The following is a 21,059-nucleotide window of genomic DNA, read 5'->3' as shown; positions in this document are numbered from 1 at the left end:
TAACTTATAAATTACATGAGTCTTATCAGAACCGATTAGTGAAGTGTCACATAATTGCTGACAAGCCTGATGAGTCTCTCAGATTAAACACGATCATCTGCCCTTCAGCTCAGGTGTAGCCGAGAATAACCCAAGAAAAATCTAAAAATGATCTATTGCTGAAGGAAAGTTGACCTATTTAGGTGCGTTACTCGGGCATCAAAAATACAGTTTTTATTGGGTTTGGCATGACTGCCTTCCTCCTGACAAAAACAATCAGGTATGTTTCCCGCGATTTACACTACATCTTTTATAGTACCACAGAAGGTTTAGCAACCATATAGTTACTGTCGGACTTCATTTCCCATAATTCCTTGAGTTTAGTTACTGGGACAGATAAAGCTTCAATGCTAATGCTAATGCAAATCTCTTTTATTAAATGACAATAAAACCCGTTTAAAAAAACAATATATATGATTGTTTCTTGATTATAATCACACACATGCAAAACAAGTGCTAGCACTGCCATTTTGTTTCTCCATTTTCATACACCTCATACACCGTCATAGACGGATGTATCAAGTAAGGATATCCCACATATAAATAATTAAGCACAGCTTCAGAGGTAATTGGTAAGATGACAATATAAATTAAGGCTGGACGTGTGGCGCTACATGATGCTAATATGCTAACTCACCTGTGCAGTGCAGTTGTAAACAATACAGATTAAATGTACAACCTTAACTATCTAATATGTAAGATTTCAGCTTTTTAAGAGGACATAAAAAAGTTTAAGACACCGAGAGCGATGGGAACTGCTGGCCATTGTTAAGAAATATCGTAGCCAACATCCATAATCACAGTGAAGTCTAGCGTTGGGTTCAAGTTATCAGAGCAGATATGCACTTTTAACGTCAGATGACTCTCAGCAAGTCCTCTCAGTACTCATCTCACAAAGTGTCATGACTTTAATTAGATTACTTTCAAGCGTAATCTTGAGGTTATTATAGTTTGTAATGGAACAGCAGGACATTTAGCAGCTATCAGCACCGTATGAAGCGTTTTGTCATTCACATCACTCTCCTAAATGCCGGCTGATGGTCGACTGCTTCTTCATTTTCTCTTTCTGCACAGAAAGGATTTAAAGGTGTATTCATGTGAAGGGGCCAAACCAGGACCTCATATCCTCTCAGTGACCGTGTTTGTGAGGCACTGACGAATTTAGCTACGTTAACAGTCCATGACAGCCCATCATCTAATGAATACTGATATGTGCAGTGTTCATTAGCTATTCATGAAATCCAATTTGCTGCAATAATCTGGCAGTGCTTAGCACCCACAAAGCCCTTTGTCATGCTCATGACCCATCGCCGGACCGGCCTTCACTTCCTTTAATTATTTCCACTATAGTGCAAAGGCTTCCTGAAAACCGTCATACAGAAAATGATTCATAATGTAAGAACATCAGCTGCGTCATCAGGCTCTGCAGAGCCTCTTCTTCAATATTCACATGGTAAACAACCTGAGTCATTGACAGATGTGAGAAGTTGTCTGGTTTAACTTATCATTTTCTATATCACATCCTACACCCTAATTAATTCTCAATCACTAAGTCATCTTATTCAAGCTTAGTCTAATATTTGAATACTCACAATGATCATAGTCAGTTGCTATAAGCAGGATGGTCCCAGTTATACTGAAAGTTCACATGCTTGACTGATCTAGTCAAGTTGTAGTTTGCAGAATGCAAGAGAGCCTGACAGAGCACTTTGTTTCTGCCCGCCACATTTCTCTTCCAATCCCACGGGTCTCCACAACACACTGACTCTGTGCTGTAGCTCTCCACCGGTTTCATGCAAAACTACTGATTAGCTCCAGTAAATATGAAATGCTGCACCTCTTTAGGATGCGGTGAATGGAAATGATTGGAAATATCAATGAAGCTTTGATCCAAAACCTAGCAAACTGCCTCACTGTCTACAGCTACATCAGGACTAAAATGAAAACCTAAAAATACTGACTTTACATTGTCAGTGTACAAATACTCTTTATATGAAACACACATTCCAGTAGAATTTCATGTTACTGTTGCTAACAACATGACTCTTATAACCATAAAAATACACTACACACAAATACTAAGTAAAATAGTCCATGCATTTCAGTTATAAGTGAAATATGTATATTTATTATGAATATTTTTTTCTCCAATCAAGTTTTTTGTTCCAAATCTTCCTTGACCAAACTCTTTACAATATGTGATGTATATGGAGAACAGTTTAACACTTTTTCTCAAAGGTTTTTCCAATGATTTCCTGTCACCCACCCTAAATAAACACATATGAACTATAGTTATTAATATAATCCTTTAAATTATACAGTTTTGAATTGTAAAATAGACAGTAAACTAAGTGCTGCCCCGTAAAACCTAAAATGTTGCTACCATATTTTTTACGGTAAAGTTCTGGAAACCACAGCTGCCGTTTTTTTTTTACCATAAATTTTATTTATTTATTTATTTTTTACAATGTATATCCATTTGAAAAGTGAAAAGTAGATGAAACTCCATAAAGCATTAAAACGTTCCTCATGCATACAGAGAGCTTTTGAAAACAATTCATACAGAAAACTGCCAGTTGTCCATTGTGCTGAGGCATTTATAGCAGATATTCTAAGAACAAGTAGAAAGAGTGAACACAGTATATTTCCCCCAGGGATAAAATTCAGTCACATTACGAGCTTTCCTCATTAATGAGCCATGAGATCCAATTTTATGTTTTACTTCTTTAAAATAAGAGGAGAGCAGCTTCCTCTGAAGAAATCAGACTTATAAATCTAATTCTGTTCCTTTACAAGCGTCGCGCTTGTATAGAGAGGTTAGATAACCTTGTGAAGTTCCCCCGTGTGTGGTGTAAAAGAACAGTACATTTTAATCACCTTTCTATTCATTGAGAGTTTTTAATTAAAAGTACTGGATGGGTTTCTATTTAGATCTGTTTTAGTTTTGCATGACAATGAAAACCTGAATCAGTCCAAATATGCGCATAAGAACCCATTAAAGGCATCAAACTTGAATTAATTCGGTGGTCCCTAAAGCCCACCAACCCAACTTCCACTTAACTGATGCTATCAGACACAATCTATTCTACTCTGAGCTGTTAGATGCCACACATGGTGATCTGTGTATGATGTGTTTTGATATGATGTTTTGTGTCGCAGGCCATGCAGCGGGAGGGAAAGGACATCAACATCACGCAGGTCATGGACCGCTGGACCCTGCAGATGGGCTACCCTGTCGTCACCATCAGCAAGAATGACAGTCTTGACAACAGTGTCTCCATCTCCCAAGAGCACTTTGTCTATGATATGGATGCCAAGATCCAGAATCCTGAGCTGTTCAACAAAAGGTAGTGTGCTATATGTCAAATGCGACAGGTTGTTGCATGAAAATTAAACACCATCTGTAAACTGACCTTTTAATATGGATTTTCCATGAGCTTATACATCAGTGCAGAAAATCCACCTTAAAGGTGCCCTAGAATCAAAAATTGAATTTACCTTGGCATAGTTGAATAACAAGAGTTCAGTACATGGAAATGACATACAGTGAGTCTCAAACTCCATTGTTTCCTCCTTATTATATAAATCTCATTTGTTTAAAAGACCTCAGAAGAACAGGCGAATCTCAACATAACACCAACTGTTACGCAACAGTCAGGATTATTAATATGTATGCCCCCAATATTTGCATATGCCAGCCCATGTCCAAGGCATTAGACAAGAGCAGGATGTCTGGATGTGCACAGCTGAATCATCAGACTAGGTAAGCAAGCAAGAACAATAGCGAAAAATGGCAGATGTAGCAATAATAACTGACATGATCCATGATATCATGATATTTTTAGTGATATTTGTAAATTGTCTTTCTAAATGTTTCGTTAGCATGTTGCTAATGTACTGTTAAATGTGCTTAAAGTTACCATCCTTTCTTACTGTATTCATGGAGACAAGAGATCCATCGCTATTTTCATTTTTAAACACTTGCAGTCTGTATAATGCATAAACACAACTTCATTCTTTATAAATCTCTCCAACAGTGTGTAATGTTAGCTTCAGCCACGGAGCACTATCAAACTCATTCAGAATCCAATGTAAACATCCAAATAAACACTTTACTCACATAATTCGAAGGATGCATGATGAACATCTTGTAAAGATCCATTTGAGGATTATATTAGCTGTATGAACTTTGTAAATGCACTGGACAGGGAGTGCGTTATTTAAAGGGGCCGCAGCCTGAATCGGTGCATAGTTAATGATGCCCCAAAATAGGCAGTTAAAAAAATTAATAAAAAAAAATCTATGGGGTATTTTGAGCTGAAACTTCACAGACACATTAAGGGGACACCTTAGACTTATATTACATCTTGTAAAAACTGGTTCTAGGACACCTTTAATACCCAGAGGCCGGTTTGTTTGCTGAATACTGCAATGCTGAATAATGTAAAAATCCCAAACAGTAAGTGAATCTCCTCCCAGAATGCTTTAATAGTTTTCCAATGATCAGATCAATCTCAGAGAGGAAAAGATGCTACAGTTGTTCTGCATCTGAAGAGAAGACAACCCATTTTATTAAAAAAATGAGTTTAAACTTTAAGATATTGTGGAAAAAATACAGAAGAATAGACCATCTGGAGATTATAAGCAGAGCTAGACAGCTAAAGACTGTCATAGCGCCCCAAAACAGCATGAAGACCCAAAGGATTTCCTCACTTATCCAAAGGATGTGAACAGTTTACTACTTAGCACGTCTTTAGATGTCTGCCTTTACCACTGCTGTTAAAAGAAACAGCTTAAACCATCCTAAAATGGTTTGCCGGTTTTCACTGGCCAGTCAGCTATAAGACCAACAAACTGTTTTAGACTGTTTTAAGCAGGACAATAAAGAGTAAGACAACACTGTTTTATAAATGAAATCTCACATCATGTTCACGTACACAAGCTGTCAAGCTGTTATTAACTGAGCATTTAATTTATTATTAGTGACCCATGCTAACCCGCCACATGCTGTTTGGCACCCGTCTGCGTCGTCACAGAAAACTGCGCGTGTCACTGGCAGACAGATTAGTTTAATTTTTTGTTAGAGTGAGATGAATAATTCAATACCTCCTCTCATCCGTTTTTGAAATCCTACTATTGTTTTGTATTAGCAGCACAAGAATTGATTGAAGAATTGAATTTTAATGCTGAACTGTCAGTTTGAGTGTGTGTAGTGAGGGTGTTAAGCAGTATTGCCATTTAGATTGTAATAAAGTTTCTCAAGTTGAGAACAATATCAGTGTCAAACATCTGCAATTTCAGGACATGAGAAAAAAAGTCCTGAGCTTGTAGCATCTATTTAATATATTATTGTTGCTTTTTTTTTTTTTTTTTTTTTACTAAAGATGCGTAAAAACCAAATCTATCCATTAGAAATGGGAGAAAATACTAATTCCAGAGAGATTAAAGCATAATTTCTGTCATCATAAACAGAAAATCAAAGGCATTTTGTTTTTGCGCGGCTAGGCTAGCTCTCAACGTGTCATCGGATTTCAGAAATATGAAACATACAGGTAGAAATCTGTTAGTCCGCCTTTTTCCTGAGATCATTTGTTCAGAGCAGACAAAGCCACGGTCTTTTGAACGTCTCCTCCTACATGAACGTGTTTTCTGAGTGCTGCGGTCTTCTGCAGAGGCGTTCAGAAGCAGAGCCGCTCCAGGAATCAATAGCAAAGCTGTGTTGTGAGTAGGGGGCGTCTCTTTCCTGTTTTGCCCCTCAGGCGGGTTTTCAGCTGAGCACTAGACAACCTGCCAGAATGCAGGGGGATTTGGCACCTTTGTAAATGCAGTGTAACACCTCACTTGAGGCTTTAGGCCAGCCTAGCAAAATGTGCTGACAGAAACATTGGCTGCAACAAAAGGAAAACAGAGAAGGTCAGTTTGAATGTATTTCACACTCCTCTGTGTGTTTCATGTCCACTGCCATCTCATTAAAGTTCATAGAGGGTCCAGAGTCTGTTTGGAGGTGTCTAAACTCCACAGAAAAAGACATTTCTTCCACACCGTTGTACTCAAAACACATGCTGGCTTTTATACGAAACTTTGATATTCTCTTGAAACAGCTCCATAATCCACCTAACAAAGAGATGCTAATCCACATCTTCTTTCAAACTTGCATTATAGGAATTTCTTTTGGGTTAAATACAATGGCAGCTCTATTGACATCATATTTGCTCTATTTATTACCACAGTAAATAATTTTGTCTCATCCTTCAGTTTGTAAAAAGAATGAAATTATGTTTATGGTAATGCATTTACTGTATATACAGTATGAATGCATTTACAGTGGTAGCAAGTCTAGCATGTTAGCATTCTAAAAGTAGATAAACATTTTTCATTTGTTTAATTTTTTCAAAGTTAGGGTTTTGTATAGATCTTGTAATTTGTATTTAAATGCTGAATATTTATCTGAAATTGCCACAGAAGTTTACAGCTACAGCTATTTCCCGAAAGCATCGTTAGCCAACTATGGTCGCAAGTTCCATCGTTATCAGCATAGTTCAATGAGTTGGGGTTTCCATAACACCGTAGTTCCAATGAACATTCGCAAGCAGCTTTGACAACAGCTCTCGACCTGTGGTTAGAACAACATGTTCTCCAACCAATACGCCTATACAGGTCGTTTGTCACTTCCCTGAAAATACGACCCATAGGAGCGTTTGCTAAAGTTGCGCCCCTATCGACAACAGGACACTTTCATTTTAATTCATGAAATACCACCCATACGAGCGTTTACTAAAGTTGCGCCCCTATCGACAACAGGACACTTTCATTTTAATTCATGAAATACCACCCATACGAGCGTTTACTAAAGTTGCGCCCCTATCGACAACAGGACACTTTCATTTTAATTCATGAAATACGACCCATACGAGCGTTTACTAAAGTTGCGCCCCTATCGACAACAGGACACTTTCATTTTAATTCATGAAATACGACCCATACGAGCGTTTGCTAAAGTTGCGCCCCTATCGACAACAGGACACTTTAATTTTAATTCATGAAATACGACCCATAGGAGCGTTAGCTAAAGTTGCGCCCCTATCGACAACAGGACACTTTAATTTTAATTCATGAAATACGACCCATAGGAGCGTTTGCTAAAGTTGCGCCCCTATCGACAACAGGACACTTTCATTTTAATTCATGAAATACGACCCATAGGAGCGTTTGCTAAAGTTGCGCCCCTATCGACAACAGGACACTTTCATTTTAATTCATGAAATACGACCCATATGAGCGTTTGCTAAAGTTGCGCCCCTATCGACATCAGGACACTTTCATTTTAATTCATGAAATACGACCCATACGAGCGTTTGCTAAAGTTGCGCCCCTATCGACAACAGGATACTTTCATTTTAATTCATGAAATATGACCCATATGAGTGTTAGCTAAAGTTGCGCCCCTAACGACAACAGGACACTTTCATTTTAATTCATGAAATACGACCCATACGAGCGTTTGCTAAAGTTGCGCCCCTATCGACAACAGGACACTTTCATTTTAATTCATGAAATACGACCCATACGAGCGTTTGCTAAAGTTGCGCCCCTGTCGACAACAGGACACTTTCATTTTAATTCATGAAATACGACCCATACGAGCGTTTGCTAAAGTTGCGCCCCTATCGACAACAGGACACTTTCATTTTAATTCAGGAAATACGACCCATACGAGCGTTTGCTAAAGTTGCGCCCCTATCAACAACAGGACACTTTCATTTTAATTCATGAAATACGACCCATACGAGCGTTTGCTAAAGTTGCGCCCCTATCGACAACAGGACACTTTCATTTTAATTCATGAAATACGACCCATATGAGCGTTTGCTAAAGTTGCGCCCCTATCGACAACAGGACACTTTCATTTTAATTCATGAAATACGACCCATACGAGCGTTTGCTAAAGTTGCGCCCCTATCGACAACAGGACACTTTCATTTTAATTCATGAAATACGACCCATACGAGCGTTTGCTAAAGTTGCGCCCCTATCGACAACAGGACACTTTCATTTTAATTCATGAAATACGACCCATACGAGCGTTTGCTAAAGTTGCGCCCCTATCGACAACAGGACACTTTCATTTTAATTCATGAAATACGACCCATACGAGCGTTTGCTAAAGTTGCGCCCCTATCGACAACAGGACACTTTCATTTTAATTCATGAAATACGACCCATACGAGCGTTTACTAAAGTTGCGCCCCTATCGACAACAGGACACTTTCATTTTAATTCATGAAATACGACCCATACGAGCGTTTGCTAAAGTTGCGCCCCTATCGACAACAGGACACTTTCATTTTAATTCATGAAATACGACCCATACGAGCGTTTACTAAAGTTGCGCCCCTATCGACAACAGGACACTTTCATTTTAATTCATGAAATACGACCCATACGAGCGTTTGCTAAAGTTGCGCCCCTATCGACAACAGGACACTTTCATTTTAATTCATGAAATACGACCCATACGAGCGTTTGCTAAAGTTGCGCCCCTATCGACAACAGGACACTTTCATTTTAATTCATGAAATACGACCCATACGAGCGTTTACTAAAGTTGCGCCCCTATCGACAACAGGACACTTTCATTTTAATTCATGAAATACGACCCATACGAGCGTTTGCTAAAGTTGCGCCCCTATCGACAACAGGACACTTTCATTTTAATTCATGAAATACGACCCATACGAGCGTTTGCTAAAGTTGCGCCCCTATCGACAACAGGACACTTTCATTTTAATTCATGAAATACGACCCATACGAGCGTTTGCTAAAGTTGCGCCCCTATCGACAACAGGACACTTTCATTTTAATTCATGAAATACGACCCATACGAGCGTTTACTAAAGTTGCGCCCCTATCGACAACAGGACACTTTCATTTTAATTCATGAAATACGACCCATACGAGCGTTTACTAAAGTTGCGCCCCTATCGACAACAGGACACTTTCATTTTAATTCATGAAATACGACCCATACGAGTGTTTGCTAAAGTTGCGCCCCTATCGACAACAGGACACTTTCATTTTAATTCATGAAATACGACCCATACGAGCGTTTGCTAAAGTTGCGCCCCTATCGACAACAGGACACTTTCATTTTAATTCATGAAATACGACCCATACGAGCGTTTGCTAAAGTTGCGCCCCTATCGACAACAGGACACTTTCATTTTAATTCATGAAATACGACCCATACGAGCGTTTACTAAAGTTGCGCCCCTATCGACAACAGGACACTTTCATTTTAATTCATGAAATACGACCCATACGAGCGTTTGCTAAAGTTGCGCCCCTATCGACAACAGGACACTTTCATTTTAATTCATGAAATACGACCCATACGAGCGTTTGCTAAAGTTGCGCCCCTATCGACAACAGGACACTTTCATTTTAATTCATGAAATACGACCCATACGAGCGTTTGCTAAAGTTGCGCCCCTATCGACAACAGGACACTTTCATTTTAATTCATGAAATACGACCCATACGAGCGTTTGCTAAAGTTGCGCCCCTATCGACAACAGGACACTTTCATTTTAATTCATGAAATACGACCCATACGAGCGTTTGCTAAAGTTGCGCCCCTATCGACAACAGGACACTTTCATTTTAATTCATGAAATACGACCCATACGAGCGTTTGCTAAAGTTGCGCCCCTATCGACAACAGGACACTTTCATTTTAATTCATGAAATACGACCCATACGAGCGTTTGCTAAAGTTGCGCCCCTATCGACAACAGGACACTTTCATTTTAATTCATGAAATACGACCCATACGAGCGTTTGCTAAAGTTGCGCCCCTATCGACAACAGGACACTTTCATTTTAATTCATGAAATACGACCCATACGAGCGTTTGCTAAAGTTGCGCCCCTATCGACAACAGGACACTTTCATTTTAATTCATGAAATACGACCCATACGAGCGTTTGCTAAAGTTGCGCCCCTATCGACAACAGGACACTTTCATTTTAATTCATGAAATACGACCCATACGAGCGTTTGCTAAAGTTGCGCCCCTATCGACAACAGGACACTTTCATTTTAATTCATGAAATACGACCCATACGAGCGTTTGCTAAAGTTGCGCCCCTATCGACAACAGGACACTTTCATTTTAATTCATGAAATACGACCCATACGAGCGTTTGCTAAAGTTGCGCCCCTATCGACAACAGGACACTTTCATTTTAATTCATGAAATACGACCCATACGAGCGTTTGCTAAAGTTGCGCCCCTATCGACAACAGGACACTTTCATTTTAATTCATGAAATACGACCCATACGAGCGTTTGCTAAAGTTGCGCCCCTATCGACAACAGGACACTTTCATTTTAATTCATGAAATACGACCCATACGAGCGTTTGCTAAAGTTGCGCCCCTATCGACAACAGGACACTTTCATTTTAATTCATGAAATACGACCCATACGAGCGTTTGCTAAAGTTGCGCCCCTATCGACAACAGGACACTTTCATTTTAATTCATGAAATACGACCCATACGAGCGTTTGCTAAAGTTGCGCCCCTATCGACAACAGGACACTTTCATTTTAATTCATGAAATACGACCCATACGAGCGTTTGCTAAAGTTGCGCCCCTATCGACAACAGGACACTTTCATTTTAATTCATGAAATACGACCCATACGAGCGTTTGCTAAAGTTGCGCCCCTATCGACAACAGGACACTTTCATTTTAATTCATGAAATACGACCCATACGAGCGTTTGCTAAAGTTGCGCCCCTATCGACAACAGGACACTTTCATTTTAATTCATGAAATACGACCCATACGAGCGTTTGCTAAAGTTGCGCCCCTATCGACAACAGGACACTTTCATTTTAATTCATGAAATACGACCCATACGAGCGTTTGCTAAAGTTGCGCCCCTATCGACAACAGGACACTTTCATTTTAATTCATGAAATACGACCCATACGAGCGTTTGCTAAAGTTGCGCCCCTATCGACAACAGGACACTTTCATTTTAATTCATGAAATACGACCCATACGAGCGTTTGCTAAAGTTGCGCCCCTATCGACAACAGGACACTTTCATTTTAATTCATGAAATACGACCCATACGAGCGTTTGCTAAAGTTGCGCCCCTATCGACAACAGGACACTTTCATTTTAATTCATGAAATACGACCCATACGAGCGTTTGCTAAAGTTGCGCCCCTATCGACAACAGGACACTTTCATTTTAATTCATGAAATACGACCCATACGAGCGTTTGCTAAAGTTGCGCCCCTATCGACAACAGGACACTTTCATTTTAATTCATGAAATACGACCCATACGAGCGTTTGCTAAAGTTGCGCCCCTATCGACAACAGGACACTTTCATTTTAATTCATGAAATACGACCCATACGAGCGTTTGCTAAAGTTGCGCCCCTATCGACAACAGGACACTTTCATTTTAATTCATGAAATACGACCCATACGAGCGTTTGCTAAAGTTGCGCCCCTATCGACAACAGGACACTTTCATTTTAATTCATGAAATACGACCCATACGAGCGTTTGCTAAAGTTGCGCCCCTATCGACAACAGGACACTTTCATTTTAATTCATGAAATACGACCCATACGAGCGTTTGCTAAAGTTGCGCCCCTATCGACAACAGGACACTTTCATTTTAATTCATGAAATACGACCCATACGAGCGTTTGCTAAAGTTGCGCCCCTATCGACAACAGGACACTTTCATTTTAATTCATGAAATACGACCCATACGAGCGTTTGCTAAAGTTGCGCCCCTATCGACAACAGGACACTTTCATTTTAATTCATGAAATACGACCCATACGAGCGTTTACTAAAGTTGCGCCCCTATCGACAACAGGACACTTTCATTTTAATTCATGAAATACGACCCATACGAGCGTTTACTAAAGTTGCGCCCCTATCGACAACAGGACACTTTCATTTTAATTCATGAAATACGACCCATACGAGCGTTTGCTAAAGTTGCGCCCCTATCGACAACAGGACACTTTCATTTTAATTCATGAAATACGACCCATACGAGCGTTTGCTAAAGTTGCGCCCCTATCGACAACAGGACACTTTCATTTTAATTCATGAAATACGACCCATACGAGCGTTTACTAAAGTTGCGCCCCTATCGACAACAGGACACTTTCATTTTAATTCATGAAATACGACCCATACGAGCGTTTACTAAAGTTGCGCCCCTATCGACAACAGGACACTTTCATTTTAATTCATGAAATACGACCCATACGAGTGTTTGCTAAAGTTGCGCCCCTATCGACAACAGGACACTTTCGTTTTAATTCATGAAATACGACCCATACGAGTGTTTGCTAAAGTTGCGCCCCTATCGACAACAGGACACTTTCATTTTAATTCATGAAATACGACCCATACGAGTGTTTGTTAAAGTTGCGCCCCTATCGACAACAGGACACTTTCATTTTAATTCATGAAATACGACCCATACGAGCGTTTGTTAAAGTTGCGCCCCTATCGACAACAGGACACTTTCATTTTAATTCATGAAATACGACCCATATGAGCGTTTGCTAAAGTTGCGCCCCTATCGACAACAGGACACTTTCATTTTAATTCATGAAATACGACCCATACGAGCGTTTACTAAAGTTGCGCCCCTATCGACAACAGGACACTTTCATTTTAATTCATGAAATACGACCCATACGAGCGTTTACTAAAGTTGCGCCCCTATCGACAACAGGACACTTTCATTTTAATTCATGAAATACGACCCATACGAGCGTTTGCTAAAGTTGCGCCCCTATCGACAACAGGACACTTTCATTTTAATTCATGAAATACGACCCATACGAGTGTTTGCTAAAGTTGCGCCCCTATCGACAACAGGACACTTTCGTTTTAATTCATGAAATACGACCCATATGAGAGTTTGCTAAAGTTGCGCCCCTATCGACAACAGGACACTTTCATTTTAATTCATGAAATACGACCCATACGAGCGTTTGTTAAAGTTGCGCCCCTATCGACAACAGGACACTTTCATTTTAATTCATGAAATACGACCCATACGAGCGTTTGCTAAAGTTGCGCCCCTATCGACAACAGGACACTTTTATTTTAATTCATGAAATACGACCCATATGAGTGTTAGCTAAAGTTGCGCCCCTATTGACAACAGGACACTTTTATTTTAATGCATGAAATACGACCCATATGAGTGTTAGCTAAAGTTGCGCCCCTATTGACAACAGGACACTTTTATTTTAATGCATGAAATACGACCCATATGAGTGTTAGCTAAAGTTGCGCCCCTATCGACAACAGGACACTTTTATTTTAATGCATTGTTCCCTTTTATCTGCGTCATATTTCAGGTTTTGCGTAGCTCAATTGGCAGAGCATTGCAATATACAACAATATGCAATCATGTGATCATGTGATCATGCGATCGTGGGTTCGATGCCAGGGAACGCATGTGCTCATAGTGTATATGCACTATAGGGTATCACTAAGGGTAGGTTTAGGGGTAGGGTCGGTTTAGTCGTTCATAAATTTGCTAATTGGAAATAGGACAAAAGGTGTAAAAAGTCCACACATTGCATTTAAATGAACACGCATTTTGATTGGTAACGACAGTCATACGTCATTTCATGATGACAGATGTAACACGACATTATTTGTCATTATTTTTATGCCAGCTAGAGGGCGCATGACTTTAAAACGTAAATATAGGTCGCAATAAGGTGCTTGAAAAGGACAGTCTGGGTTTGAAGCATAGATTCTTGTTTGTATGACATCTGGACTTAAAATAAATCCTTATCTTGAGCAATGTAAGCAAGCTGATATTCAGTAAAATCTATATCTTTCATTTTGATTAGATACAAATGTCATTTACGTATTTTAGTTTGTCAAGATATTCAAAGCGAATTAGTCTTCAGATGTTGTAATTTAAAGCAAAAGATCTAGCATAATACAATAATCAAAAGGAGTTATTACTCCATCACCTGTTTGACATTATTAACCAACGTGGTTGAAGGACAAGTTTGCGACAGTGTGGGTTTGGGAAACAGACGTGACTAGCTATTTGATTTTTTTTTCAAAGATGCATCATACTATGGTAGTTAAGCAGTGATGTTATATTGTAAATGTACCCCTAATTGTTTACATTAGCTTGTTAGCATATTAGCAGTTAGCTTATAGGCCACAGTTTTCCTCAGTATTAAGTTAGTAAGATTGAATAAGTCATTAGAAAGTGGCCTTAAGTGTGAATATTAAAGAGAAGTGAAGTTTAAAGCTTCAAATTGTGATGCTGTACTTCAACACACCTCATCTGAAATCATCAAAAGACCCTTTGGCACGTCCAAGATAGTTTTCAGATCCTGTGCTTATTTTCACAAGTGTAAAAAGTCTGGAGCTGAAAAGTTCCTTCATTAACACCTTTGCACTCGTATGTTACCTGACTTCTGTTTGGATTTTCACAGCACAGATTTTGTGCTGAGGTGATGTCCCTTAGAAAATAAACATCTTATTAGCACTTGAAGGCACAATTAAATTTTCTCACTGCATGTTTGACTGAATTGGGGACATGCACCTGTGAATTATGTTTTAGTCCCCAGGTGGATCTGAGCCTTATTATAATATAACTGTGTAAAAACTTGAGGTTCAGGATCACACTGTGATGATCAGATACCCACAATGAAAGAATATAATCAAGAACCTGGCAATAAACCTGTTTATACCTGCATTCATATCTGACCACTTGTGACTGGATCACTTAATGGTATTAGCAGGTGTAAATATGTCTGTTCGGGTGAATTACTAGACTTCACCACCTCCATGTTCTCCAACTGAATGAATCCCTGGTCTTCCAGAAATCCATCTCAAACGTCAGCAGATGTTTAGCTACATGTGATGGTCTCTGTGGGGTACATAGTTTTCCTCAATATCCAACACATCCCAGTCTTTCTTCTCTAACCCACCCAGCAAAACATCCTAATCTTCTTTTGTCCAGTTCTTCACGGTCTCAGTGGTTTCAAACCACTGCTGGATGATTGACTGAAAGTCAAGCACAAGTCTACAAAACATAAATTAACACAACAGCTCAAGCTCGACACACACTCCAGCCAGTGTGGACATCCATGGAAGCTTTCAAATGAAAACACTTGTATTTTTTCTTCTCTTCATTGCGACTGGTGTTGGATAAAAAAAGTGTTGTGAGGATTTACAGTATCACACATGTTGAGCCACAAAAGCCCCCAGTGACTCATTATAGACTGCAAAAGCCAGCGGTCCCTAAAGAGAGCCTGAGATATTATCACACTCACACAGAGAGACGGAGAGACTGAGACATCACAACCCATGAGCAGAAAAAGAAAAAGAGAGGATGGTGGTTAATCACTGTGAATTTTAAATGTAGGCACAGCTGTTACTAATTTACCGTGGTGATATTGAAGGCCCAGTCATTTCTCGGTCATTTATTACTAATTATAAATTGCCTGAATTTTTAATCTCTTGAAGTTTTTTTTTTTTTTGATACTTAAAAAAACAACAACTTTGGAACAAACTAGCAACCTCCAAATATGAACACATTTATTATATATTAAAAATTGCTACCTTTTTTAATTCTGTTTCTGCCATCTTAACATTGCGCATAATAACTCCTCTTGACCGTGGTAAAATCACTGTAATGAACTGCCTCTAGCTTGTTATTACATATTATATATATTATTGTCCATTAAGCCTTTGATCACGCAGGTTTGTTTATGCATTTAACTCGTGGCCATGGGAAATAGGCCTAGATGTCATTCCCCTAAACATAAAGAAGTTGTGGCCACAAGATAAATATATTTTTCGCGGAACATAGGATTTCGAGGCCACGACTTTACATTGCTTGTCCATGACATAAGGATGTTGTTACCTCGACAAAATGATCTTGTGGCCATGACTTATTATCAAGTTAATATGACGATCCCACAAATTAAAGGGGTGGTTGATTATGATTTCACTTTTTTAACTGTAGTTAGTGTGTAATGTTGCTGTTAGAGCATAAACAACATCTGCAAAGTTACGACAATCAAAGTTCAATGCAAAGGGAGATATTTTCTTTTAAAGAATTCTCTGTTTAAGGACTACAACAAACGGCTGGGAGGGACTACAACGAGCTTCTTCCTGGGTTAGTGACATCACTAACACTAAAATCTACATAAACCCTGCCCTCAAGAACACGCAACAAAAGGAGGTGAGGCCATGTTGGGCTGCTTTAGAGAAGAGGAAGAGTTGTTGTAGTAGAGTGTTGTTACCATGCCGTCATTTTATGTGAAACCAGACTGCTTCAGAAACGAGGGTCAAGTCAATGCTGGATTTGCACAAAAGATTAACATGATGCTAGTCGATGAGTTGAATCAACTCCACAGCAGCTACATCAGTTTATCCATTAACCATTCAGAAATGTCCAGATGCACTCTAAAAGTTCTTCCTGAGTCTCTCCATCAGTGTTCGACTTCAGTTTGAACAATGTAAGGCTGAACACAGTTACTGACAATCGTAATTTTGGCTGCGTGAGATTGTCCAGTTTTTTTGTTGTTGAGCAGCCGAAGCACAAGCTGTTAAAGCTCCGCCCTCTTCTGGAAAGCAGGCTGGGAGCAGCAGCTCATTTGCATTTAAAGGGACACACACAAAAATGGCATGTTTTTTCTCACACCCAAATAGGGGCAAATTTGACAAGCTATAATAAATGAGGGTATTTTGAGCTGAAACTTCACAGACACATTCACAGAGACTTACATCTTGTAAAAGGGGCATTATGGTCCCCTTTAGTATCTCGTGGCCTCAACTTTATTTTCGTGTTTCCTTTAGAAAACTAAGTGAACCGTAATACTAGTCACCGTAATATGAGACTCAACATACATAACGTTTTAAAACGGCCTCTTACTGTAAATTTACATATTTATAAACAATCAAAAAATCACAACTTTACCTTGTCTTGCTCAATTTTGGCAAGATAGTCCTGTTGCGATGCCTTAAAAAATACAAAAGGTCAAGCGAATCCATGTTAGGTCACAAATAAAGTCCCGTTTTTTTTTTTTAATATTCCAATCAAAGCAATAAAAAACAAACAATGGGAAACTTTAACAAATAATAAAGTCATTTATGACTGGGGTAAAAAGAGGAGCCCATGTGATCTTTGAAGATTTTATAAACCACAAGATGTCGTTCCCTTAACATAAGATTTCGAGGCCACGCTATTAGGATGTCGTTACCTCAACAAAATGATCTTGTGGCCACAACTTATTATCACGTTCCCACAAGTTAATATGACATTCCCACAAAAGTAAGTGAACCTAACATGTCCCCTCCTGGTTAAATAATATCTACAACTGAAATCTACTAAATATACTTTCTACAACTGTAGATAAGAAACACAGGTTTGTTCCATAAACATTATATGACGCCCACATTTCTCATCTCACACACACTTTATCCGTCTGCTGCAAAGTTTGAACTCTTCATTCGTGCTTTAGCTAAAGCTCTGGGCCATAACACAAACTTCCTGAGGGATGTAAATAACGATGACGATAACAGACGCTTCCGTAAATTAACATAAACATGAGCCACCAAATTACCAGCCTGTGGAGAACTCTAATTTTCTTTTGCTTTCTTCTCTTGTTCAATCCCACTGATGAACACAGTTTTATGTAAATGTATCAGTGTGTGATTTCATTTGAGCACACACAGATGCTTCTATTATCACTGGAATTCATAAGTATTGTTATCAGCTCTCATCTACCACAGAATCTCTCTCTATAGTCTCCTTACAAACATATGCGTTTAAATACTGTTTCCCAGCAGGCTTCATATTGCTTCATCTTATGCATAATGTCTTCTCAACTGTGCTACAGTTATATTCTCTGTGATATAAACTTTCATCCCAGCATCTCCAGAGTCTGCTGTTTCTGCTGCCCTTAAAAAACTTGTAGAAACACTTTTTATGCATTAATTATGTAATGCACCGTGTAATGCATCGTATGGTCTCATGAATAATTATAACCACAGTTATAATACATTATAATAATTATGTTATGCTTTTACAAAGTAAAATGCATTAAATCACATGACAAACAACCAATGTCAGGTGCACCAAGGAATCTGTAAATACTATAATGTATTTTAACTTTAGTTACAGTTATTTATGAAAATACATAATGTATTATAACGTACATTATGAATTCCTTTATAATGCATTAAACACAAAGGCTTTAAGTAAAGTGTTACCATATTATTTTATAACAGATTTCAGTCAGTCTTTTCACAGAATATTCATTGAGGCTTATTCAGACATAATTCAGACACATTAAATATGAATGGAGGTGAGTCACCAGCATCCTGAAAAGAATTTTGTCCATTCCTGTCGGTTTTCCTAACTAACACAAATCCTTAATGATCCAACCATTTCCCCACAGCCAAGACTGACATCAAATCAGCCTGCTCTTCTCATATTAGATGACAAAATGTTGGCATTTATGAAGAATATGTGGTGCGTGCCTGTGTAAAGTTCACTGCCACAATGCTAGGCTGCTGCGACAGTTGCCAGGGTGTTGCTATATGGTTGTCAGGGTGTTCTGAGTGTTTTTTAGCATGTTGCCTCAATATAAAAGACAAGTTACCGTGATCTGTTGTTCTAGCTAATGAAAAGAGCTTTTCTTAAGAAGTTAGTGGCATGCTAACATAGATATTAACATGCTACCCAAAGGAAGTGATGTTGTTTTTAAACATTTTTAGCTTTGATAAATTGATGCAATATGCAATTTAAATGACATTCATTAACATATTTTTACGATTTAAGAATGAAAACACCATTAAGCATTGTTCTGTCATTTCTTATCAGGCACTGAATGGAGTACAATGGGGCTAAAGGCACACCTTAAAGGGATAGTTCACCCAAAAATGAAAATGTCATCATTTACTCCCCCTCAAGTAGTTCCAAACCTGTATAAATTTCTTTGTTCTGCTAATATTATTCAAATATAATATTCAAATAATTGGAAGAATGTTTGTAACCAAGCAGATCTCGCCCCCCCATTGAATACCGTAGTAGAAAAAAAAATACTATAGCAGTCAATGGAGGGCTAGATATGCTTGGTAATAAACATTCTTCCAAATATCTTCCTTTGTGTTCAGCAGAACAAAGACATTTATACAGGTTTGAAACAACTTGATGAGGAGTAAATAATGACAGAATTTTCATTTTTGCGTGAACATGCATTTTTATATATGATGGCTTCATTATAAATATGGTGGACACCCAACTTGATAATGATATTGACCATTTGAATCTAACCATGTCTTTGTCAACAACTGGGCCAACTTTAGCCTCAACAAAAGGGACACTTTTTACCCTAAAATACTATACATATATATTCTTCAGATATTAACAATCTGTTGATTTAATTACTTTGAACAAAACTGAAGATCATTAACAAGACTTTCATGTCCAAGTATATTTGGTAATTTTTCAAATAAATCTATAAAATTTGAAATAAGCAATATAATAAATATAAATATATGTATTTATTTAATTATAAATAGCAATATAACATTAAACCTATAGCACAGAATTGACTGTTGCTGCCCATGATTGCGTCAAGGATCAGCCGAATTTCCCAGAGCGCCTATAAAAAGTTCTCTCAGCCAATAGAATGGCTTTGCTGAGGAAGAGGAAAATTGTTAAAGTTCAAATACTTTGTTCAAATTCATTCTTACATTAGACTTCATAAGTATTTATTGCTTTCGGTCAGCTCTGCTGCGTTCTTGTTGTCTGGGGTAATTTACGCTGGCAGACAGCAGACCTCGTCCACCTGTGTGTCAGCCATTTTGACAGGCTGAAAGAGGGGCGGCCATCCAGTGTGACAGCTGTCAGACAGGGTTTGACTGGATGTGCTTTCATACCTAGAGATGTTCATACACACACTCAAAAGCACATGAAAGCACAAACTCACAGATGATTCGACATCAAAATGAGGTGGCGACACGGAACATGACAGCGATCGGGTGACGAGTGATACACAGCTGTGTGTGTGTGTGACAAGAGAGAAATAGAGGCAGAGCAAAGCACTCTGGGATAGAATGAAAGCTGATTTCTTTGAGCTTTGACACTGCTGGGCTTTCTTTGAGCTTCACAATCATCTGATACTCCTGATTTTGCCTGCTGGTGCTGAGAGAGAATATCGCTCGAACGTATCCCACAATCCCATTAAGTCGTGGGCGTCCATATGTGTCACATTATGCACGTCATACAGTATGTATCTGTGGCAGTGACATTTAAACCCCTGAGATCAAACAGAAGTGTCTCATCTGTTATTTCTCTCTTTGTCTCATTTCAGCTTCCAGTGGCAAATCCCGCTGACACTCGCAGTGGGAAACTCCAGTCACATATCAACAGACACCATCATCTGGGTCTCCAATAAAACAGGTACCAGTTAATCACAGTGCTTTTATTAGCATATGGACACATCACATTCAAGCCATTTTATGCATGAAGTATTTTTTGTAATACATTAGACCTGAACAAAAATAAGTGTCATGTCCTTGACCCATGAAGTTCCTATCACCCAGTGACAGATACTAAATACTTATTATTTTTTTATTTGATTTCCTCATTAAATTGAACTACTTCAGCTCTCAAGACCTGCATTTATGTAAATTCCTTTATACTAAACTCCTCAATGCTATGATTCTCACACTGTTGCAGCAGCCACACGTCTACCATCATTATATTCAATTCCATTCCTCTCCTTTGGGAGAACCACACAGCAAAATCTCCAGAGTTAAATGAACTCTGCTCAGAGTACATATGGTCCCTCTCTAAATAGTGTTAAAATAACACTAAAGCAGAGTTAAAGTTAATGAGATAATTAAGCAATTATTTAAGTGATGATTGAGCATTAGTGATGAACACCTGCTGTTAACAAGCAGAA

General features: G+C 38.7%; 1 protein-coding gene across 1 annotated transcript in view; it reads left to right on the top strand.

Moving 5' to 3' along the window:
- Positions 1 to 21,059, top strand: part of LOC137023966 (thyrotropin-releasing hormone-degrading ectoenzyme-like) — a 161,844-nt gene that overhangs the window by 98,628 nt on the left and 42,157 nt on the right. Inside the window, exons 9-10 of the mRNA XM_067391097.1 lie at positions 3,199 to 3,386; positions 20,466 to 20,554. Of these exons, the coding sequence (XP_067247198.1) occupies positions 3,199 to 3,386; positions 20,466 to 20,554 (277 nt within the window). The remainder of the gene's footprint in view (positions 1 to 3,198; positions 3,387 to 20,465; positions 20,555 to 21,059) is intronic.

The sequence above is a fragment of the Chanodichthys erythropterus genome, chromosome 8 (assembly GCF_024489055.1).
Source record: "Chanodichthys erythropterus isolate Z2021 chromosome 8, ASM2448905v1, whole genome shotgun sequence".
NCBI lineage: Eukaryota > Metazoa > Chordata > Actinopteri > Cypriniformes > Xenocyprididae > Chanodichthys > Chanodichthys erythropterus.
Note: the sequence above shows the minus strand (reverse complement) of the source record. Positions and strands in the feature narration are given on the sequence as shown.